Source organism: Nothobranchius furzeri, chromosome 18 (genome assembly GCF_043380555.1).
Source record: "Nothobranchius furzeri strain GRZ-AD chromosome 18, NfurGRZ-RIMD1, whole genome shotgun sequence".
Taxonomy (NCBI): Eukaryota; Metazoa; Chordata; class Actinopteri; order Cyprinodontiformes; family Nothobranchiidae; genus Nothobranchius; species Nothobranchius furzeri.
Genome location: NC_091758.1, coordinates 13,920,871 through 13,945,745, shown reverse-complemented (window position 1 = coordinate 13,945,745; position 24,875 = coordinate 13,920,871). Strand labels below are relative to the sequence as shown.

Genomic DNA, 24,875 nt, shown 5'->3' with positions numbered 1-24,875 from the left:
ATAAGCTTCGACAAACTAGAACTGCTTTTTTCTCAGCGTTAATTGAGGAGAATAAGCATAATCCTAAATTTTTTTTCAGTACAGTTGCTAAACTTACACAGAATCATAGCTCTGAGCCATCTATTCCCTTAGCCATCAGCAGCAATGACTTCATGGGATTTTTTACAAGTAAAATTAATTCTATTAGAAACAAAATCTTTAGCATCCTCCCTAATGCGATTTCTTCTTCCTCAGTAAGTGAGGCAGCATCAGAGGTGACTGTAGAACCTCATCTGTGTTTGAACCGTTTTGATCCAGTTGAGCTTTCAGAGTTATCAAAAATATTAGCTTCATCTAAACCTTCAACTTGCATTTTGGATCCAATCCCAAACAAATTATTTAAAGAAGCATTTCCTTTGGTTATTGCCCCCATTCTAGATATAATCAATCTATCCTTAGTAAATGGGTATGTACCACAAGATTTTAAGGTTGCTGTAATCAAACCTTCACATAAGAAGCCTTCTCTGGATTCAGATGACTCAATGAATTATAGACAATATCTAACCTTCCATTTTTATCCAAAGTCCTGGAGAAAATAGTGGCCATCCAAGTATGTGAGCATTTAAACACTAATGCTCTGTTTGAGGAATTTCAGTCTGGTTTTAGAGAGTATCACAGCACTGAAACTGCATTAGTGAGAGTTACAAATGATATTCTCATGGCCTCAGATAAGAATCTTGTGTCTGTTCTAGTCTTGTTAGATCTCAGTGCTGCTTTTGACACAGTTGATCACAATGTTCTTGTAGAAAGACTTGAACATGTTGTAGGGATCAAAGGAACAGCGTTAGGCTGGTTTAAATGCTACCTGTCTGACAGATTTCATTTTGTAAATGTACATGACAAATCGTCTTCATAATCCAGGGTTACTTGCGGAGTACCACAGGGTTCAGTGCTTGGACCAATTCTTTTTACTATATATATGCTCCCAATTGGTAAAATCATTAGACAGCATGGGATAAACTTCCACTGTTATGCTGACGATACTCAGCTATATTTATCCATTAACCCTGATGAACCTAATCGGTTAGGTAGATTACAGGCTTGTCTTGAGGACATAAAAAATTGGATGACTATAAACTTTTTGCTTTTAAATCAAGACAAGACTGAAGTTCTCATCTTTGGACCAGAAATCCAGAAAAGGAAATTGCAATGGCATTACATTAATCTCCGAGAACAAAGTAAGGAACCTTGGTGTTATCTTTGACCAGGACATGTCATTCAAATCCCACGTTAAACAGGTTTGTAGGATTTCCTTTTTCCACCTTCGGAATATTGCTAAGATAAGAAGCATCCTTTCCAGGAGTGATGCTGAAAAACTAGTTCATGCATTTATTACATCAAGACTGGATTACTGTAATTCATTACTCTCAGGAAGTCCACAGAATGTAGTTAAGTCTTCAGCTTGTCCAAAATGCTGCAGCTAGAGTTCTGATGAGAATTAAAAAGAGAGATCATATCTCTCCTGTCTTAGCTTCTCTACATTGGCTACCTGTTAAATTCAGAATAGATTTTAAGATCCTTCTTCTCACATATAAAGCTCTAAATAATCAATCTCCATCATACATCAGTGACCTGATTGTTCCATATGTTCCTAACCGAGCACTTCGCTCTCAGACTGCAGGTCTACTGGTGGTTCCCAGAATATCTAAAATTAGGATGGGAAGCAGATCTTTTAGTTATCAGGCTCCTCTTCTGTGGAACCAGCTCCCAGCTTTAGTCCGTAAGGCAGACACTTTGTCTACTTTTAAGACTAGGCTTAAAACATTTTTATTTGATAGGGCCTATGGTTAAAATCTGATGTTAGCCTAGATCTGGACAAGTGGGGGAGTAGAGGGAGGTGGAGTGTACAGTCGGTAAAGACGGCTCTCCCTTGCCCTGCCTCCAACATGCCTCCATCTAAATAGGATAGATTATCCAGAGTTATCTCTGTAGTTATGCTGCTATAGGCTTAGACTGCTGAAGGATACACTGACCACTTTCCACACTCTACTGCTTTCTTCTAAAGTCTGCTCTTTAACTGTATTATTTTCTGCAATTTCAGATGTTAACTTTATTTTCTCTTTAAGTGTTTTTCTCCCCAGAAGAAGCTACAACGATGTTCTGCTGAGCTGTGGTGGACTCATGGAGGGGGCCATCGGCTAGCACACTGCTGCTAACCACTTGAACATTCTCCCTCTCCTGATAATAACTTTTTGCTTTCCTTGACGTTGGATGTGCTACTACTAGTTTACCCGTTTAATTATAGCTCCACTAGGATAAATACAATAAAGTTTATCTTTCACCAAATAGAATATTTAATAAGACATCACAATATAACTATAGACACATTACTTGTCTGTGTGTGTGTGTGTGTTTGAGTGCGCGAGTGTGCATGTGTGTGTGTCTGCTCTGTCTTCTCTATCCCCAGTGAGTTGTGGTGGATGGCTGCTTATACTGAGCCAGGATTCTCTGGAGGTTTCTTCTTGTTTAAAGGGAGTTTTCCTCTCCACTGTCGCTTTATGCTTGCTTAGTATGAGGATTGCTGTAAAGTCACTGACACTAGTCAGTGACTTGATGCAATTTGCTGGGTTCCTTATATAGGAAACAATATTTCTGATTGGCTTAATTAAATGACCTGAATTGGAATGTTTATTATGAGAAGTGCCTTCAGACGACTCTTGTCGTGATTTGGCGCTATATAAATAAACTTGAATTGAATTGATTATCAGCAGGAGGAGCTGAAAAAGGTAAAAACACAACCTGAAGGTTCCCCATCTCCAGGCTAACACAGATGCTGCTGCTGAGCCAAGAGCACTGAAGGGTTTCATTCATATTTTACATGAAGACGTTATGAAATAGTGAGTTTTAACAAGACTGAACGAACGTTAGATGTTGCTGTTGGGTTTTATATATTATTGCATCACTGTCAAGCATTTTTCTGTAGAATCTGTCTCTGTTCTAAAGTCATATATATTTTTACTTACATGTAAATGTGTACATCCCTATAAAACATCTGCTTAATAAATGCTTTGAAACATTATCAATTGATGTTTCTTTTTTTGCCTGTTTTGTATATTTAATACTTGGTCAGTTTGTTTTTTATTCATCTTGTTATGTTTGATTTTACCACTGAGCAGTGCACAAAATGAAGATTCAACCGTTGGTTAAATTCAGTTTTAAACTGATTAGGTTCAGGAATCCTGTGCATCCACAGCTGTCAGTAGTGATAATTAAGCATTCAAATAAGGTGTCAAACATCGAGAAATTTGCCCCAAAAAATCTGCAGCACTTATTGGCCATCAGCTGACCACGACCGCCTCATATCGGTATTAGAAAAACCAGTATCGGTCCACCTCTGATTACTAATTGAATTGAATTGAATTGAATATACTTGCTAACAGATGTAGCCTAGCAAACAACTCAGCGGCTGGTACTTTTTTTGTTCACACTGGCTCAGTGTTTTCTCGGCAACACCTGAAGTGTTTTTTGGCAAAAACAGTCAAGTCCTGTAAAATTGATGTATGATTAATTTAGAAAAAAATGAAAATGTTACTATACCACCACCCTGGATGCAAGATGTTTAAACTGTGTTCTATGTGCCCCATTTTAACTTTGAGCACCCACCACTTAAGGCTGGGCAATAAAATAGATTTTTATTGTTATAAAAATTTCTGACTAACAGATATCACTTCTCCCATGCCAATAAATTCAATAATAAAAAAATGAAAAGAGATTGGAGACATTCATGTTCCTTTAAGAAGTTGTACCACCTTGGGTCACATGACAAAGTGACTCAACGCAATCCACCTGACAGCCCCATCTAATGGACAAGTTTTCTTTCGACGCATACATGAAGTTATCGTCCATTTATCATTATCGAGGTGAAATCCTCATTATACTATTGATTTTAAGCCGTATCGCCCAGCCCTACTCTGCGGGTCTCTGCACGGCCCTGGAGATGGTCCACAAGATGCTGAGGGATGCTTCTTTATGAAACTGTTCCTTTGTTTTTATTTGTGAAATGAAAAATGATGATAGCCCTGCTCACAATAAAACAGAACTCAGCATGCAAGGCATCTTGGTTCTCTCCAAACCGTCGACCCAACCACTTACGGATGAATGTTTCTCAAATACCAGGGGCCTCATGTATCCACCGTACTTGTGAACAGATGTGTGGGTAGGAACTAAATGACACATCGTGTGGTATTCATCGTTTTGAACCGGTGTGTGGAAATGTTCCTAAACACAAGAAAACTTCAGACCATGTGGGAACAGCATCTAGTGGTAGAACGGGGAACTGCAACAGTGAAGGTCCCAGTCATCCACACATGTTCCTCATCCACTAATAATTTTACCTGATAAATAATTATTCAGGTGGAAAAGCAGCCGAGTCACATAACTGGTGCTGAAACACCCGACGGGAATCTGATATTGTAGAATGGAGTTTGTGTTTTTGTAACAAATAGTTACTCTTCTTATTTTTACTTTGTTTTTAATCACTTTAATTCATTCATATCACGCAGACAGCTGCTGTGATCAGCTCTGAAAAGCCTTGATCACCATTTGCAGATCACGTTTATTTTTCACGGAGATCGGCCGTGGATTCTTCTTCTGGTCGGCATTCTAGGAATCGAAACTAGGAATCGAAATAAAAAACTTTGAACGATTCCGGGAAAAACTAACAGTTGGTCCCGGTTCCAATTGAATTTAGGAATATTTCTACCAACGTTTGACGAATGAGGGCCCTGGTTAGGACGTTCTACACAAAAACAACTAGAACAGATCAGGTCTGACAGCATTTGGTGTGACCAACACTCACCCTGCTAAGTCGGGACACGGCCAGAGAGACACACGTCTTAAACTCATCTGGATTCTTCTGGCTCAGACAGGTGATGAGAGAGATGGCTGCAGTCACCACACCCTGAACAACGAGATAATTCTCTTCTCAGCTCAATAGTCACAGAACAGCTGGATGGTTACACTTTTCAGCCCAGTTCTCACCATGTGCTGGTCATTGAGCAGGTGCACCACACGGGATGTCCATTCCCCCATCAGCACCAAGTCAGGAGAAGTCTTATAAAGCCGCAGCAGACAGAGAGCAGCTGACTGCTTCACGCTGTCCATCGTGTCTCTGTGGAGAAGAGCGCTGCAATTAGCCAAATCACAGCCGGACTCACCGCTACAGCTTTCAACGTTTGCCCTGGTGGCCCGGACCATGGGGGCGGGGACTTGTGCATTTTAAACACATGACCCAAGGCTGTGGTTGGCACTTAATGCACTGTGAATTTTTACATATCATTAACTGTTCTTTATCCTCATGTTGTGGGCGCAGTGATATTTTGGTTTTATTCTACTTTTGTGTCCCCCTTTCTCTCTCTTTCTGCAGGTCTAGAAGCACATTCTTCTTTATCATTTATATACTTTTATTTTATTGAGAATATTAAAAATATATATATTTTATGTGATGTTTTTGCGAAATGCAATTTTCTACCAGTCCTACTGTTCAAGAGAGCTAAATATAATAACCCGAAATAACTAATCAGATAATGATTAGGGATCATCATATAATAAACTATTACTATGAAACTAATTCACAAAGCACCAAACATAAAAACATCTGAAAATATTCCAAATGACTGTAATCATTCTTAAAGGGACTTTAGGGAGTTTTGAATTGTTATGCTCGCGCTTGCCCCCTCTGGCCAAAAGCGTAACGGCAGTTTCAATAGGAGGCTCGTGCACAAGGCGCGCATGCTGTACGTGCACACTCCTTAACGAAAATAACAGCTGAGACGAAGCTCTGTGCACAGAGCTCTGACAGTCCCTTGTGTGTGTGTGTGTGTGTGTGTGTGTGTGTGTGCGTGTGTGTTCTGGCCCGGAGGACAGAGGACAGGAGAACACGCAGCTAATTAATTAAAGTTTGGTTCTGTACTTTTCTCTTCAGCAAAGGTTTATGATGGGTCAGTCCTCCTGCATGCTCTGATCATTCCCTTCCCTTGATTGAAAAATTGTTCCAAAATGAAAGTTGAACCCACATCTTTTTTATCTGTGAATTCAATGCCGTTTCGCGAGTCTCAAATAAAAATATGGGCATCTTACTGTAAAAAAATATACCATTAATGTAAAAACGAAACTCTGAAACAACCATGTTCACGTCGAGAATCGAAAACGGGTCTTCATCACGAAAGCCCAAAATTTTACTAGGCGAGCTAAATTGCCAGTGGTGTCTTCTGCATCTGTAACGTTTATATCCTTGATGACAGCTGAAACAACGTTCAAAGAACGGTTCGGAGCAAAAATGGCTCTTTTGTTGCTAATTTGTAGGAAATATCTAGGAGAAAGTTCTACAGAAAGTAGCTAAGGGTCCTCAGAAATGTAGCTAGGTTTGTCACTAGGCGTCAGGAACAGCGACAAAAAAACCTGGAGCAGCGTCTGTGTTAGTGGAGTCGTGATTCTGGACGACTACTCTTTACTTTTACTTGGTCATAAACATGAAGTAGAGCTACGCTAACTCAGGGGATTTATTTTCAGCAGTAATGAAACGTCTGAGCTCCGTTTGTTTCCTCTGAGGTCGTAGGGATCTACGATGTCGACTGTAGAGTTTCTGAAAACACCGATCTCTGTCCTCCTTCAGAAGTTTATCCCTGTAGGGATGTGTTCATCCTTCTTTTTATCCATCCTTTTGACTTTTGTGCTGCTTTAAATTCAGCTGCAGCTTCCCCTAGCAACACGAGTCCTACACCTAAAATGGTGCTACGGGGGTGTGGTTGACATGCAAGTCACATGTCTGACAAGAACCGATTGATCGTGAGTGTGCTATGTGCTAGCTTAGCATTAGCAATTCTGCACGTAGTTTTAACTCTTGATCCCAAACTCGGGACCGTTTCTGCCTTTTACAATGGTTTGTGTCTTTCTTCGTTTTCCTCCACAGCACCTAAATTCCCACGTAGTGCGCCAGTAAAATTTGTTCAGACTGTGGTGCGCACATTTAACGAAGGTTTGAATCAGTAAAAAACGAATAGAGGAATTTAATAAATCAAACCATTACCGCGTAAACCCACTAATACAGGCCGGGTCTCCTACATTAGCTGGTATCGCTGTCAGTGTCAGTAAATGAAGGCCGGTCTCTAATCTCGGCAGGCATCAATGAACATTACCGGCATGTCCACGGGGAGGGGTCAAGTCAGTTTCACACAACGTTGCATCACGTCACCGACTGCAGAGCTGGGTCAGGAGGTCGCAGTTGCTGCACAGAACCTTATTTACTTTGTTGACTGGGTGTAAAAACACCCAATTCCATGCAATTGGGACAAAAATAAACTTTTCCCCCGTGTCCCGAAAGTAGTGTGCCACAAAGGACTTATTAAACTTACCGAATGAAGATGGAATAGTGGATCATAATCTCCGGCTAAATGAGCAGAAACGGAACGGAAAACACTAGTTTGCAGCAATCACTTCATCACAGCTAAGGGTTTACTAAAGTTTCTTATGACATTTTATTGACCAGCTTAGAAACGCAGCTACAAACACAGCAGGTAAACAGTTTGATGCTGTTTTCACGTGTCCTCACCGCAAATAGCTCGAGTGCTAATGTTTTTAGCAGTTAGCCCAATGTTGTAACATGGCATTAATACCTTAATAAAATCAAACAAATGTACCAGAAATTTGGATTTAAGAAGGCATAAAATGATAGTTATAAGTAGATCCTAGCATGTACTCACCGTTAGCATTAGCTATCCTTACAAGATAATTACACAATTAAAATAGCACATCTCATCTCATGAGCATAAACAAGACAAAGGTCATTTAAAGGTCGTCCGGATCTCTTAATTGTTAACCAACCTGAAATAAAATAGTTGTAGGCTTTCAGACTATTTTGGTTTGGTTTGCAGTGTAGAACGAGATTTGCCACACGGGATAGTTTTTTGTTGATTGCTTCAGCATTGGGTAAATCCTCCAGCGAAATACCGGTGTTTGTTGTAAATGTCGAATATGCATACATACGTACAATGTTGATGTTACATTTTCAACAAACAAACCTGGTGTTTAATAGGTTCAAATAGACAAAATCTTGTTGTTATTCATTCTACTGGTAGTTTATTTTGCTCAAATTGAAATTGAGGCCTGCCTCTAATCCTGGCCTCCTTCCAATAAAGGCCTGAACCTTGAGTAAAGACCCAGGCCTGTATTAGAGGATTTACAGTCACCACTCTCATTCACCCTCACTCACCCGGCCACCAGGATACGAGGAATCTCACTGGCAAAGGCCTCAGCCATCTCGCGACTTCCCACATTGGCAATGCAGTGAAGGGCCAAGCACATGAAGGTGGGGTTGCGGCTGGAGAGGTCATTCTTGATGGCATTGTTGATCAGACGGATCAGCTCACTGTTGCTGTTCACCAGCACTGAAATAAACAGGTAGCCCTAAAACAGAGCACAGAAAAGGATGAGAAATGTTACAGCACACAGGTATCAGGCGAGTTTGGCAGCAAATGAGTTAAAGGCACACCATCCAAAATTGGGAAATATGTCAACAGACAAAATTTCAGAGTTAGATAAGTAGGAAAAACTACTTTAAACCAACCGTCATTCACCTGACCTGGCTGCACTCCTTTAGCTTTAGCTTTGTATAAAACACAGTAAGTGAATGGATCCAACTAGCATTGTGAGTAAAAGTGTCCTTAAAATCACTCAGTAGTGATCCCAATTCAGCTTGGTGACCTAAATAATCAGACTGACTGCAATAAAACACTTAGGTACATAAAGGAATCACAAGCACCATTTTACACTTGGGACTACTTTATGACAAAGCCCAGCTGTAAACATTTTTACACTTATTAATACTGTTCTGTCCTCAGATGAGTTGGTGTGTGAGGAAACAGAGCTAGCCACCAATGCAGGGTGACAAAAAGGTGCTGCAGTTGGATCACAAACCACATATATCCTGACTCATCCTTACTCTGCTTACAAAACACTTCCTCTTCCTGGGAAAATGCCTGACAGTGCGGTTTGGTTAGAACGTCTGCAGAATGAAAGGCAGGGGTCATACCATCATTTTTTACTTCAATCTCAACTGACTAACCCAGTGTGGTTTGATTAATTTCCTAAGCAGTTCAGATATTTCATAGGAAGTAAATTAAAACAAAACTGATGTATGAACTGTGGCAAGCGATATCCATCACTGGATAAAATTAAGAGTTAATCCAAAAGAAAGCTAAGTGACTTTGTGTCTAGGTGTCATTTGGAGACATTTAAGCATCGTCTCAATTCTGTCCCAATTAAAGGCTCAGTCACCCCCTGGGTGGAGTCTTATTCCCTGTTTAAAAATGCACATAAAAGGGGCGTCGCCTCAAGAGAACGATGCTGAGAAAGTGACTGACAGCATTGCTCTTTCACCAGAAGACAGGCGGTTTCAAGCCGTATGGTTTTGTTTCAACTCGTGAGTGGCCGAGCCAGCATGAGGTGTACCCAGTGATGGTGCTGGTACTGTATTACGAGGCTGCAACTGAGTTCTGGCCACAGCTGGCTCGGCCACTCGGGAGTTTAGGTATTCCCATCCCCCACCAATTCTCACGCATTTTGAGATATAAAGCTTCACATGTACGCTCAAGCTGATATGAAACAATACAGCCCAAAGCCGCTTTCATCTTATATATAAAAAAAAAACACCCTTCCGAAGAACGTCACTTGCTTCTCTAGTTTTGATTTGGATGACGCAGCGAACAGAAAACACAGAAAAATATCGCTATACAAATGCAGCTCTTGGTTTTCTGTTTAGCGTGTAGTCTGTGATCACAAACAGCAGAGACGTGTTCCGACTAAAGACCGGTTTTAATTTGTACGTAAAATCTAACATCAGCAGTCAGTAGCACTAGTGAATGGTTGGGTTATTAATAGATGAGCATGTCTCTAATATTTCTCATATAGACTGTAATGTGCTGAGTTCTCCTCTGCTCTTTCTGCTACAGACAACTGAAGATAGATGCTCTACACAAACACTAACAACTGTTTCTCCTGTTTAGTTTCTGTCTGACGGCTCAACGAAAGTCACATCCAGCATGGCAGCAAGTCATGGAGCCAAACCAAGGACAGGAGGTGTGATATCAGCAGGAGGAGCTGAACAAGGTAAAAACACAACCTGAAGGTTCCCCATCTCCAGGCTAACACAGAAGCTGCTGCTGAGCCAAGAGCACTGAAGGGTTTCATTCATATTTTACATGAAGACGTTATGAAATAGTGAGTTTTAACAAGACTGAACGAACGTTAGATGTTGCTGTTGGGTTTTATATATAATTGCATCACTGTCATGCATTTTTCTGTAGAATCTGTCTCTGTTCTAAAGTCATATATTTTTACTTACATGTAAATGTGTACATCCCTCAGGGTATCTGCAGGTTTATGGGTGCTGAATTTGACTTTTTAAGACCTTTTTTAAGTCCACTTTGACCAAATTTAAGCTATTTTTAAAAGTAAATTTAAGCTATAATTTCCAGCTATTGCCTGGAACCGGTGCTAACCACGTCGCAAACGTGGGATTAGCCATCCAGTTACCATTAATCTTGCACTTCTCCATGGCGCAAGCTCCCACTAGCTTAACCAGCTAATGTGCTCATATAAAAATAGCCCCCTTTCACAACCAACTGAATGTGTACGGTTCCGCTTACGCCAATGTCATACACAAAAAATGCTGAACACTAACTAGAAATTCACTAAATTTTTATAGAAATAAAAGAATCTTGTTTATTGGGTCTTTGGTAATTTAAGACCTTTGGAAACTGTCTTTAAGGATTATTTGTCATTTTTAAGGATTTTTAAGGCCTTAAATTTGGTAAAGCAAATTTAAGACTTTTTAAGACTTTTTAAGGATCTGCGGATACCCTGATCCCTACAAAACATCAGCTTAATAAATGTTTTGAAACATTATCAATTGATGTTTTTTTTTTGCCTGTTTTGTATATTTAATACTTGGTCAGGTGATTGTTTTTTTTTTATTAATCTTGTTATGTTTGATTTTACCACTGAGGTCAAGGTCATTTTATTTATAGAGCACATTTACAGCAGCACAGCTACACCCAAAGCGCTGTACAAGGTACAACAAATCAACAATAAAAACCTAAAATAAGATGAGGACACAACAGTCACAATCTGTAATAAAAACTTAAAAACTATTAAGATGCTCAAGTCAACCTGCATTAAAAGCCAGATCAAAAAATGCGTCCTAAGAAGGGATTTAAAATGCTCTAGATTCTGTGTGGTCCTGATGTTGAGAGGTAGCTTGTTCCACAGTTTGGGACCAACCACAGAGAACGCTCTGTCACCGCGAGTCTTGTGGCGGGTTTTTGGAACTGTTAAAAGAGCTCGAGAGCTGGACCTCATGGTTCTGGCAGGGACGTAAGCGGACAGCAGCTCAGAGATGTAAACTCGGGCCAGGCCGTGAAGGGATTTAAAAACAAAGAGTAAAATTTTGAAATGGATCCTGTAGGAGACTAGAAGCCAATAGAGAGAGGCCAGAACCGGGGTTATGTGATCCACTTACTGGTTCCAGTCAGCAAGCAGGCCGCTGCATTTTGGACCAGCTGAAGTTGGTGTAGGGAGGACTGGTCCAGGCCAGAATACAGGAAGTTGCAGTAGTCCAATCGGCAGGACACGAACAGATGGATGACATGTTCGAGGACATTAGCAGGAAGGTATGGCTTCACCTTTGCTATCTGCCTTAAATGATAAAAACCTGATTGGACCACTGCACTCACCTGTCTGTGAAGATTACAAGAACCGTCTAAAAACACACCAAGGTTTGTAACACAGGGTTTTAGAAAACCAGAACAAGGACCAAGAGGACTAACAACGTTGTTTAAAAGATTAGGACTGCCAAATAGTAACGTTTCAGTTTTTTGATTGTTGAGCTTAATGGACATCCATTGTTTGACGCTTTTTAAGCATTCCAGTAATGAGCCGATTGACCTGGCATTACTAAGTGGTAAATAGATCTGAAGGTCATCAGTGAAACAGTGAAAAGTAATTTTATACTTCTCAAAAATAGAGCCTAAGGGGAGCATATACAAAGAAAAAAGTGCTGGACCCCTGAGACACCCCACATGTCAGAGGTGCTGTTTTCGAGGTAAAAGGTCCCAGATTAATGGAAAATAACCTCTTGTGAAGGTAGGATTTAAACCACTGGAGAACAGCACCTCGGAGACCAACGCATGACTCTAGGCGGGACAACAAGAAGCTGTGATCGACGGTGTCAAAAGCAGCCGACAGATCAAGTAAAACCAAAGCTGCTGACTGGCCCGAATCAGCAATTAAAAGAAGATCATTAAAACTCTTAAAAGAGCACTTTCAGTGCTATGACGGGGCTTAAAACCTGACTGAAATTTTTCTGAAATGCTGTTAAGGGACAAGTAGTCCTGGAGCTGAGAGTAAACAACTTTTTCAAGAACTTTAGACAGAAAAGTCAGTTTTGAAACTGGCCTAAAATTAGAGAGAACAGTCTGGTCAAGATTTGGCTTTTTGAGAAGAGGCTGAACAATGGCCTGCTTAAAACACTGGGGAACACGACCTGAGGAAAGGGAAGTATTAAATAACTGCAGGATGAAGGAACCAACACTGTCAAACGATTTTTTAGCATAAAAGATGGAAGACAGTCCAAGGGGCAATAAGAAGATCTCAAGTGATGAACAATAACTGATAATTCCTCTAAAGACAAGTTCAAATTGGCACCAGGAGGAAAAGCACTGAGGAAAAGAACTAAGGTCCGAAACAGAAAAAAAATGAAATAGAGGACCTAATCTCCTGGACTTAATCCAAGAAAAAAGCCTGGAATTTGTCACATCAATTTTGTGAGGGAGCAACACCACCACTGTCATTTCCTGGATACTGTTAAAAACTTTAAAAAGAACCTGGGGTCTTTGGCGGTCTGCGGATTCCAGGTTACACTTAAACAGAGATTTAGCTGATTTTACACCGTTTTGAAAAGGAGACAAACATTCACGCAGCGACTGCAGACACACATGCAACCCGTCCTTTTTCCACTTCCTTTCAGTGTGTCAACACTCACACCTGAGTGTGGCGTCATTAAGGCCATGGCTCAGATTTTGATTTAGAGCGCATCGCTTTAAGTGGAGCTACAGAGTTTAAAATGTCGGAACATGTCATATTAAAACAGTCTGCCAGATCTTCATCACAATCCGACCAATAATCAGTTACTCCAGAATAGGGTTGTCACGATACTAAAATTTCAAACTCGATTCGATACGGGGGAAAAAACTCGATACTGGATTTCGATACTATTTTAAAACACCAGTTTATTGAACAAGTTTATTCAAAAAATAACATTCCTCAATTTATATTGCAAAAATTAAATGTTAAGAATTAAGTGTGTAAAGTGCTTAAACCTTTCAAGTATCAGCATTTTTTAAAACGTGCATACAAAAACTGGTGAAAGTTAACACTTTAAATCATGAATTGTCTCACTATATATACACTATCTGCAGAGTGATTTTTTGCTGCTTAAACTCTGTTTAAGTAGCATTTTTGTCATAAGGTATAATGCCATATGTTTCTTTCTGTACTTTTGAACAACTCTGTTGGTCAATAAAGGGAGAAAACGAATTTCTCCACGGTAGGACAAAGGTACATCTACCGGTAATCTTAATAAAAACAGACTGGCGCACGGCAGTGACGTCATTAAAAGTGCCGGTTAGATTAGCCGCGGCTAGTCTGTTTACGCCTAGAAATCCCAGACTCACTCCAAACGAACAGGGAATCACGTCAATAATTCCTAACAAAACCTATCGACATTGAGATGTTTTGGAGCAGATAATGTCTTATTTCGAGGCTGCACCATGGGTGCCCGTCCGCACCCGTTATATGGATATACACTGATGGTGATTCGCCGATGGATCTAAATACCCCGGGGAATCCAAGTAGCACCAAAGTTGTCAGCGTGAGTAAACAAACGTACCTCATGCTAGAAATTAAGTCCGGGTTGCAATAAACGGGAGTTTTCTTTAAGCACATAAGCGTGAATATACAACTACGCGTCGGACTTGGTATGCTAATTAAGTTGGGCTGTGAAGTGCCTCCCAAATTCGCTGTTTATGTTTTTGTTTATTTATTTGGCAGACAAAACTTGGATCGGAGACAACTCGCGTGGGAAATTGCAATGTAGCCATGCAGCGTCTTCTTCTTCTGTTTGTCTGGGAGGCGGAGGTTGCTTTACGGCATCTGGCTGTCGTGCGTGTCGGTGTAATTGAAGAAGGCTGTGTATAATAGTCCATATTATCTATACCACAGGGATGGAATATCTCATTTAGATACCACTTTTAGCATCGATTTATATCTAGGTATCGATTTTTTTGACAACACTACTCCAGAATTAATAAAAGCAGCAGAAAAATCTGACACAGCCGTATCATCCAGAATTCTTCTCCACACAGGAGCAGGGGTCTTCACCACAGGGCAGTGCAGTTCAACAGTAAAAAGAACGAGAAAGTGGTCAGAAATCCCAAGATCACTGAGCAGTGCACAAAATGAAGATTCAACAGTTGGTTAAATTCAGTTTTAAACTGATTAGGTTCAGGAATCCTGTGCATCCACAGCTGTCATTAGTGATAATTAAGCATTCAGATAAGGTGTCAAATATCGAGATATCGGCCCCAAAAAATCTGCAGCACTTATCGGCCATCAGCTGACCACGACCACCTCATATCGGTATTAGAAAAACCAGTATCGGTCCACTTCTACACCCCACTACATTTGTCAGAAAACCTTTAGTTTCCTTTCTGAATCCACATTTTCTACGAGATACCATAATATAAAATACTCCCACAAATGTGGGACACTGACTGGAAACAAGATTTGTTGCACACAAAAAAGTGATTTTCCTAACAAATCCATTCAAGCCCATGTTGCAAAAAATGAGAACACCCCAATTATAATCTTAGGAGAAAAGCCACACTTGAGACTACAACGTTCAAAATGACAGGCCTTCAACCACAGGTGAGTCTAACGATTCAATTAAGTGGTGTCCAGCAGACTGGTGACCATAAAAGGGCATTACTAAACAAAGAAAAGCTCCTCCCATTTCATGCCATCAGCAATGGCTCCACATGGAAGAGAGAAGTCACAAAATCTGAGAAAGGAAATAATTTCTTTACACAAAAAGGTGAGGGCTACAAGAAGATAAGCAAAGCTTTAATACTGCAGCAACAGTGACCCAAACATTCAAGAAAGATGGACGTGTCATGCAGCCACCTTAGAGACGTCCAGGCTGTCCACAGGAACAGCTTCTGATGAGAAGGGGTGAAGAAAATCACCATGCAAGTTCACTGCACTTAGCTAAAGCAGTAGAAAGCCAAACTGGAGGGACCGTTTCCCATGACACCATACGGCGCACACTTCAGAGGAAGGGCTTGCATGGGTATCGTCTATGGAGGAAGTCTCTCCTAAAGCACATGCACAATAAAGCACACCAAGGATTTGCTAGGGCCCATGCTGAAAGACATGAAGACTACTGGGACTCTAGACTCTGGAGTGATGAGACAAAGATCACCGTTTTCGGAACTAATGGTTATAAAACTGTATGGCATCACAAAGGTGAGGATTTCAAAGAGAAATGCATGGTGCCTACAGTGAAGCATGGTGGTGGCAGTGTGCTAATGTGGGGCTGCAATGAGTGATGCTGATGCATGTCATTGATGGTATGATGAACTCAACAATGTCCTGCTCTATACTGAAGGAGAAGATGCTGCCATCACTCCGTGCACGTGGTCACCGTGCACTTTTCCGACATGACAATGATCCAAAACACACATCTAAAGCTGCATTTGTGAAGAACAGGGTGAAGGTGATTGAATGTCTCCTGATCTGAACCAGTCCAACACCTGTGGGGAATTCTGAAGCAGCAAGTTGAGCATCACTCTCCATCCAGCCTCCAGGCTCTAGAAGAGGTTATTGTTGAAGAATGGAAAAAGGCAGCTGTTGCAATATGTCGCCATCTTGTTCAATCCATGCCTAGAACACTTGGTGCTGTCCTTGAAAATCACAGTGGTCATACAAAATACTAGATGTAGTAGTTTTTGTTGGGGGGGGGGTTCATTTGTGCTTCAACCAATTTTAGTAAAACTGAAGGATTTGGGATCTAAATTACATTATTAATCTTACTTTCATGTTATGAGTTAAACACGTGTTCAAGAAAACCCCAGTCTTGTGAAAAGTCTGGACATTGATCTTTTTCTCATCGAGCTACTTATTCAATTTGTTCTTTTTAAAGGAGGTGCACTCATTTATGCTGCACACTGTACTTCAAAATATACATTGCTGTTGTTCTATCACCAGCCATGTGTAGGAAAGGATTTATGCTAGATCCAGTGTGAACTTATTCTCTAAAGAATTTGTTGTGGAACAAAGGTAACACAAGAAGTCGGACGCAGTAAAAAGACAAAAGAACAGAGGACTTACAATCTGCTTCTCTGTGTACTTGTTGGAGCTGAGCAGGTTAACGGCTTCCATGTGTCCAAAATCAATGTCATGGCCAAGGAGGAAGATGAAGAGCAGCTTGCAGACATATTTCTTCTTACTGTAGCCATCCAGAGCCTTGTCCCCTTTAAACTTGGAGCGAATGTTGGCCAGCTCCTTATTTATCCGTTTGATCTCAGCCTCCTTGCTCTTACCTGAGGGAGAAAAACCTTCAAGTTTGTATTTTATCATTTTTAACCAACGTGTGTGTGTGTGTGTGTGTGTGTGTGTGTGTGTGTGTGTGTGTGTGTGTGTGTGTGTGTGTGTGTGTGTGTGTGTTGGGAGTCCTGCTGGAGATAAAGTTGGGTCCTAGGGAGCTACAAACCCAACCCGGAGGCTTCGTGTTCTGCTTTTAGGGACAGGTTTGACCAATCTGGCGTAGGTTTTACATGAATACGTTTTTTAAACTTGTATGTTAGTTTTTAAGATTCTTCACTTCAGAACATTTTATGAAAACCAATTCAAAGCAACTGTAATGTTCCTAAAAAGAAGATAGAGGAATAACTTCTTTATTCAGACATTTCTCTGTAAGACTGAAACTAACATACCGTCTACAGTCTAGTGTACTACACTAAACCCAATACCTAATCCACCCTCTCTCCTCTGTGTTGATGTTATAATAGTGTAGCAAGAATGAAGAGATTACTTCTGAGTAACGGAATGGAAATGTCTACTAATTGTTATTTTCTTTAGCTTGGATAAACTTCCTATACTCACATGCACATTTTTATTTTCTTCTCATATTTTGAGGACTACATTGTTATTTAGCAAACAAATAAAAAGTGAAGGTTTTCAAAAATGTCTAACCACAGCCATTCAGATTTTCTGCTTTAGGAGCATTGCCAGGTGTGGGAGTACATTTATCACAACTATCTTCAGCAAGTAATGATGAGACTTGCTAATCAAAAACAAATTATTCTTAATTAAGGTGAGTTTGAGACAAAATGATGCCATTGAATAAAAATGCCACACTTAGCCAGAATCAGAATTGTTGGCCCACATTCACAAACAAAGTTTGGCTCCAGTAGTTGAACGCTTTCAGCAGAACAATTATTCACAGACATTACACAACATAAAGTCAGTAAATAAGGCAGAGTCCATGGGTTAGTCCTATAAACCTCAGATATACAACTGAATGAGTCCAGTAAGAATAGAGACAGGTCAGTGGTGATCTTTCCTGTCCGTTCCGGTCTCAAAGCCACAGCTAGCTTAGCATCAGGTCTTTGTGTTTCCAGTTCCAAAGGCTCTGGCTCTAGCTATGGAGTAATTTTCACTTTAGAAGTGGTGGTGGTGGGTGGGGGGTCTTTAAAGTATGCTCCAATGGGAAACAGGCTTCAACAAAAACGGTCGTTTTCCGCTTGGTCCTAGAGCTCAACCAGTGTCAATTTAATATAGCGTAATATTGTTTTTGGATGGTAAAAAGTGCAGGGGTCAACACTTGACTTTGAAAAAAGTGGGGGGGACACGATGCAACGTCAACCCTACTGTTTTATTACTGTAATGCATTATGGAAGTGCAAGCTAATCTGTAAAGGCTAATTTACGGGCCTTGACAGATATTTTACCTTCAGACTTCTGTCAGCTGGGGAGTGTTGCAAAGCAATTCCCCACCAGGACAACAGAGGGCGTAGCGCCTTTCTGGGGTATTCTGCACCATTGCAGTCATGTATCCGGTTCACGATATTGTGTTTACATAGTTTTAATGTATTTCAGAGACTTTTTAACATGGAAAAATTTGTCACCTCTTCAAGTGATTGGCACCTCTAAACCCACGTTTCCGGTTATTTCTGTCCACAACCGCTTGCTGCATATATTTGTACCCTTTCAGTCACAAGTGGAAAAACTTGATTTTCGGACTTTTTCCTTTATAACATTATTTTGCCATCATTCATTTTCTTTCCAGAACAACTTTATGACATGTTTTAAATAAGATGCACAAACCTGAATCATCCCAGCTCTTGCCTTTAATCTGTTGTGGTCTTTTACTCCAAAAACCAAACCAAAACATTCCAAAAATCCATGTTTCAGCCTCTCCAAGCCCTTTCTGGCATAGCATGCAGCCAGCTGAAATGTTTCTTCTGGAGAGACTCCAGCAGGCTGTATGCAGGCTACGCAGCCCTCTCTGGTGGACTTTGGTACTGCATGCAAATTATGTTAGTCTGTTCTAGGGGCTGGTGCCTATCTCCAGCGGTCAATGGGCAATCAGGCGGGGTACACCCTGGACAGAGAGCCAGTCCATTGTAGTCCCGGTAGAACAAACAAATGAAAAAATTAATGCAAGTCAACAGTGCTAAAAAAGCTATGTTCTAATCCATCCTGTCTTAGATCTCTCCTCTAACCTTTACTGCTATGTGATCTTGAATATAGACTGCCACTCCCTCTCCATTGATATTCCGATCTATTCTGGAAATGCTGTATCCCTCTATTCTTAAATTATTATCAACTGAATCATCTAAATGTGTTTCAGAAATCCCCTCTATGTATAGATCATATATAATCTCTGTTATCCTAACTAGATATAATCTCGGTTATCTCCATTCTTGACACAACATCATACATGTTCATCCATCAACACCCCCTCACCCCCTTAAGCATGTATCAGTTAACCTTTTCCCACCACGCCGTCCAGTTAATTCACTAAATTATACTCAGACTTTCTTAGAGAGGCTTGGGCAGTGGACTTGAACTGTGAGGTGTCTGAGGCACTCTGGGAAGAAGCATTATCTCAGATTACCCGCTGTTCCGTCAACTCTCGCCTTAGATTGATCCAGTTTAAGGTTCTACACAGGCTGCATTACTCTAAAATAAAATTGAACAAAATGTTCCCATCTGCGTCTACTGAGTGTGACAGATGCCATATAGCAGAAGGTTCGTTAGCACATTTATTCTGGTTCTGTCCTTCATTAAGTGGATTCTGGTCTGCGATCTTTAAATATTTTTCAGATGTATATGGTAGTGACATTCAGCCCACCCCCACACTGGCAATTCTTCGATGTCCTTCGCTGGCTTCTCGGCTGCCACAGCACATGGGGACCGCTCTACAGTTAGGGATGGTTGTGGCTAAAAAACTCATTCTTCTGAAATGGAAATCTACAACCCCACCTTCCTTTGGACATTGGCTCACAGAGATGCTACATGTCATTCAACTGGAATTGCTACAGCCACACAAGACTGGCTCTCGCAGCAAGCTTGAGGAGGGCTGGAGACCTTTCCTAACCCACTACAAGATTATCTAGCTGGTGAAACGGTTTGGATTAATGACTGGTGCTGAAACATACGTTATGAAATTTTGCTCCATCATCTGTAAATGTGCTTAATAGAAACTGTTTTATATACCTTTCTGTTTACAATGTGGTCTGGCAAAAAAGGTCAGGTGAAATGTCGAGTGAAAGTGATGCTCTGGCCCGCTGTAGTCAACCGTCTACAATTACTGCACCTTTTGCTAGTGTGACGCCGTATAGCACCAGCAGCAAAAGAAACCGGGACATAACAGCCATTCGCACTACATTGCCAGGGACATGGTGCCTGTTAACACGGTCACTAAACAATGATTTAAAAACCTCGTCCACACGCTGGACAGAAGATATGCGATCCTCTCCTGCACCTACTTCAGTCAGGTTGCCATCCCACAGCTGTATGCAGAGTGTACAGAAAAAGTGGTAACAGAAAAATGTGCAGTATTACGCCACAACTGTGGTCAAGCAGAGCGACCGAACCATTTTGGAGTTTGACTGTGCATTTTGTGAAAGACAAATTCAAAATGAAAAGTATGCTGTCTGCAGACAGCGCACTTTCTACTGACCACACCAGAGAGAATATTGCACAGGGTTTGAGGGAATGTCTGTCAAGCTGGGGTCAGAGAAGAGGACCTGACGTGCATCACCACAGACAACGCAGCAAACGTCATCAAAGCGGTGGAACTTAATGACTGGACCAGACTTCAATGTTTTCAACACAGGCTGCATCTTACAATCGGTAAGTGTGTGTGTGAGTGTGTGTTTTATTAATTTATATGTATTAAATGCGATGTGAAAATAATTATGTAGAATGGCCTAAAATTTTTCATCATGTATATAGCTGGGGGCAGAGTGAAATCAGGCTGGGGCGGCACTAAATTGGCTGGAGGCGGCCACCACGCAAATTTGAACGCAGGAAAAGCCCTGATTAATGTTGCCAATGTTGGATAAATCTGTCTGATCTCTGCTGTCCTCAGTTTCTCCCTCACGCCGCAAAAGCTTGCTCTCTTCTTGGCCATCATCTCCATTAAGTCTGCAGTAAATTGCAGCTTCATCCCACGAATTTCAACGATGCACTCCATTCTCATACAGGGCTTTCTCTGTAGCGGCCCCTAGGCTCTGGAATGTGCTGCCTTTGAGCATTAGGGCGGCCTCTTCACTGTCTGGTTTTAAATCTCTTGAAAACCCATTTTAATGATTTGGCTTTTAACTCATCATGTAGGTCTTTTTAGTGTTAGTTCTTACACTTTACTTTTTTAATGCATTTTATGTTGTGTAATGTTTTTATTTTCTGTGAAGCACTTTGGTTGGTTTCATACTGTTGTAAGGTGCTATACAATAAAGTTGGCTTGGCTCATAATCTCCTCTTTCGTTTTATATCGCTGTAGCCTCACTATCATGGCTTTTTCTCCTGACATTTTGGCCAATCCAATGAGCAACCTTTATGTCAGGTTCCAAACCTTTAAACATCTTGCTGAGGAGAGAAGCCATGTAGTTTGATGTTTGACCTTTTTCCACATCTTTTGGCAGCCCATATACATGGATAGTACTCTTCCTGGAATGACTTTCAAGATTATCAGTTTTACTTCTCAGTTCACCATTCTCCTTGCGAAGCAATTCAATGTCTTTCTCCAGCGTTTCAGTTCGGTTGTCCATTTCACACAATGATTTCTCCACATCTTCGATTTTGCTGCTGCACAGAGACATTTCTTGCTTTAAAGCATTCCGTTGCGGCTGCAAAGTTTCAACTACGTCTCTTATTATTGTACAAATCATTATTGCCAAGTCCTGTTGTTGATCATCTCTACCGGTCATCGCTGAGGTCACCTGCGGCTCATCTGCCACACCCTGTTTCAGCGTCTTCTTGTTCGCTTTTGTCTTTCTGCGACATAACACTGTCCAGAAATCCAAGTTTTGCGGCCAGCTATTCTTTGTAATAATAGTAATTCTTGATTTTAACCCCGAGGGCCTCGTCAGTTTTTTATTCTTTTACCAGTCATTCCATATTTCTTGGCATGTACTGCAGCAAGTTCAGCCGCTTCTCTCTTTGCACATGCTCAGAATAAAGTGAAGAGACATGAATGACAAGGTCATGATAACTGGCGCTTATGCATGGAAACTTCTGGGCATCGGCATTCACCAATGATGGCTAGATAGAGGCAGTCAAAAAGAGAACAGGACATGAGAGTGAAGTCTGAACTCGTGTCCAGAAGAGCGTCACAGGGGAGCACCTGTTTTGAGGGTCACCGGCACAAAAGGTTTGCCAAGGCTTTTATTTCATCTCATCCCTACCTCTTGTGGTACCTAGATGTTTGTTTCATAAAAATAGTACATTCGTACTGATTCCAAATGTATATTTCTTCTTCTAAAGTAGACGCGCTTTTTACTCTGATTGCTGTTTGAATGTGCATTGCAACTACTTTCATTTGAGCATGAGTAGTAAAGTAGCAATCTCGTGATTGTTTTATACCAATGCCGTGCTCGCATTACCTTGGAAGCCACTTTAGCGATTTACTCGATGTCGGAAAATAGCAATTATGATTTCAAGCAGCTTTCCGGAGTTTTCCCCTTTCAGAAATGATGTATGATTTTTCTGTAAAAGTGATTATCTCATCATGTACTGTGATATAATGTAAGCAATACATCTTTTTTCTGCTAAGCACGCCCCCTGCCCCGCAGAGCTCCGTGGAATAGGAAACTGAGCGACCAATAGTGTTAGACTACCGCTTACTTGCTTCAAATTTAAGGAGTACCTCGACTGATGCAGAGTTGATGAATTTTTCACAGACAAGAAAGTCTCTAAAATATAAATATATGAGACACAACATGACATGAGTGTAATACTTGTAAAACAACGTGTTTTATCTCCGTTTGTCGGCTACAGAAGCACATTTATAAACAGAAACTTGAAGTCACCATCTTAAAAAAACAGAGGAATAGACTGTGTGTGATATGCTTGTCAGCCACTAGATGGTGCCATCGGATAAGAGAAATACTCCAGAAAGAAGTTTTTAACTACCTTAGAAACTCGCCATTTAGAGAACAAAATAATTTTGGGGGGAAAGTGTTCAATGTAATATGACAGGGAACAAGTTTCTGACGAAATATTTTTTAACAAAAATGCTCTTACAGTTAGTGTTTCCAAGTCTGCATTTTGAAGTTCCCGCATCTTAGCAGCTCTTCTTTCACCATTTAAATGAATTCTCTGTTTTGCCCATTCCCATCAACTCTTGCTGCTGGCTCAAAAATGTATGGCTGTGCACCTTCAGCATATAACATTAATGTATGTTCATATTCAGAATCTGGAGCTTCATGCTGCTGCTGCAAATCCATTTGTTTCTCAGTAGAGTCAGGAACGGTTTTCTTGAGCGACGTCACTTCCGGTTTCCAGCAAGAGCCACTGTTTTAGACGGATGAACTACGAGAGCTTACAGTAATAGCAACTTTTTTTCTCAAATATTTTCCTTTTTAAAAATTAAAATATTTAATTTAGAACTGTTACAATATATGGGTTAGGGTTAGGAACACATCCCTTGAAGGAGCATAGGTATTAGCATCGAATGTGAAAATTGTTTTGTAGAAAAGAAGTGTATCCCATTTTTTTGAGTCTTTTGTGTTTAGAGTTTGATGTGTTGTCCATGCAGAGCTTCCGTAGTTCAGTTACTTCATAGCTGCTACCCAAAACTCAGTGGAGTTAAAGTCTCTTACAGTTTTCTAACTTTACTAAAATATCTGTCTGCGCTCATTTGATTTGTGGCAGTTTTTACTTTTTATTAAGACTCCAAATTTGGCACGTTCCTAATTTGTAATTTGTTAATATGTAATCGGCTATATTAGCATTAGCATCCCTATGGGGTTTTCAATGTATATTAGCATTGTGCTAACCACTTGCTGCCAGTCAAATTGCAGCCTTTGCTATTAGAAAATCTCCTTTTGTCATATTGCAATTTAATTGCATATTAGGGCTGCACGATATTAGGAAAACCTGCGATATTCAGTAACAGTGCTTAATATTGCAATATCGATATTACTCACGATAAATGAACAAATACTAAAGTATGCAGGGTTGATGTCGTCTGGCGTGTGACGTCTGCTCTGGGCTCAAAGCAAACAAAACTAGTGCATGAATTCCATTACAACATTTTTATTGCACAAATATGCAGCTGCACCTGCTACTGTATTAGCAGCAAATCAACAAACTGCATGCATGCAGTTTCTCAGTGACTTTAAAACATCACCACCGCCATAAAACTTTTTCTGATGCTCCAAATACAGAAAAAACATCCCTTACCAGGGTTTTCTGAATAAATAAAAATATCAGAAAATAAGTTTAAATGTTAAATAATAGTTAACATCACTTAAATGAACAAATTGAACTAGCTCCTTTTAAGATAACCGGCTAGCAGAGCTTCTGACTGGCAGTTTATGTGCAGCAGCAAATCAACTATCCTGATTAACAAGGTTATAAAAGCTCATAAATGAAAAATCACTTTGATGTGTGGGGGAACTTTTCCAGGCCCTCTTTAGCAGGGTGGGACTGGGAGGAGTGTGCTGTAGCCTTTTAGCTGGAAGCTAACCGGAGCCTGGGGCTAACATCACCACCCGGTGGAACACTAGCGACATGAAGGTGGGTGGGTTGGTTCACCGGCACGTGTCGGAGTCAGCCCGGTTATTATCAGCTGCTTAACGACACCGAGTGGACTCACGTTCACGTTTGAAAGCAGCGCTGATTCCAGAAACCTCAGCACAAAGTGCGTTCATTAATCTGAGCCAGCATGACGAACAAGGGAACGGCGCCGCTAACTCAGTTCGGTTGTTGCGTTCCATCCATCCTAAGGGTCTTGTAGGGGGCGGGCATATTACGTGAACGGACCCATCTGATTGGCCGCATATTAGAAGGACTACATTTGATTGGTCAAACAATACTTCCACGTAAAAAAACAGTGCTGGTTTACAAAAAGTTGATGTATGACACGGATGGAAATGTTTGAACCAAACATTTATCGCCGTTTTTGACGTGCTTTGCGATGGGCCTATCGCACGTCCTGTTATCGCGATGATGATAATTTTTCAATATATTGTGCAGCCCTATTGCATATGCAAT

At 40.7% G+C, this 24,875-nt stretch overlaps 1 protein-coding gene across 3 annotated transcripts in view; it reads right to left on the bottom strand.

Annotated features, from left to right (window-relative positions):
* Window positions 1-24,875, bottom strand: part of ap2a1 (adaptor related protein complex 2 subunit alpha 1) — a 48,896-nt gene that overhangs the window by 20,482 nt on the left and 3,539 nt on the right. For all 3 annotated transcript variants that reach the window (XM_070546975.1, XM_070546976.1, XM_070546977.1), the window contains exons 2-5: window positions 16,480-16,691; window positions 8,249-8,442; window positions 5,020-5,149; window positions 4,838-4,939 (exon numbers count right to left, since the gene is read on the bottom strand). In XM_070546975.1, coding sequence (XP_070403076.1) covers window positions 4,838-4,939; window positions 5,020-5,149; window positions 8,249-8,442; window positions 16,480-16,691 — 638 coding nt within the window. The remainder of the gene's footprint in view (window positions 1-4,837; window positions 4,940-5,019; window positions 5,150-8,248; window positions 8,443-16,479; window positions 16,692-24,875) is intronic.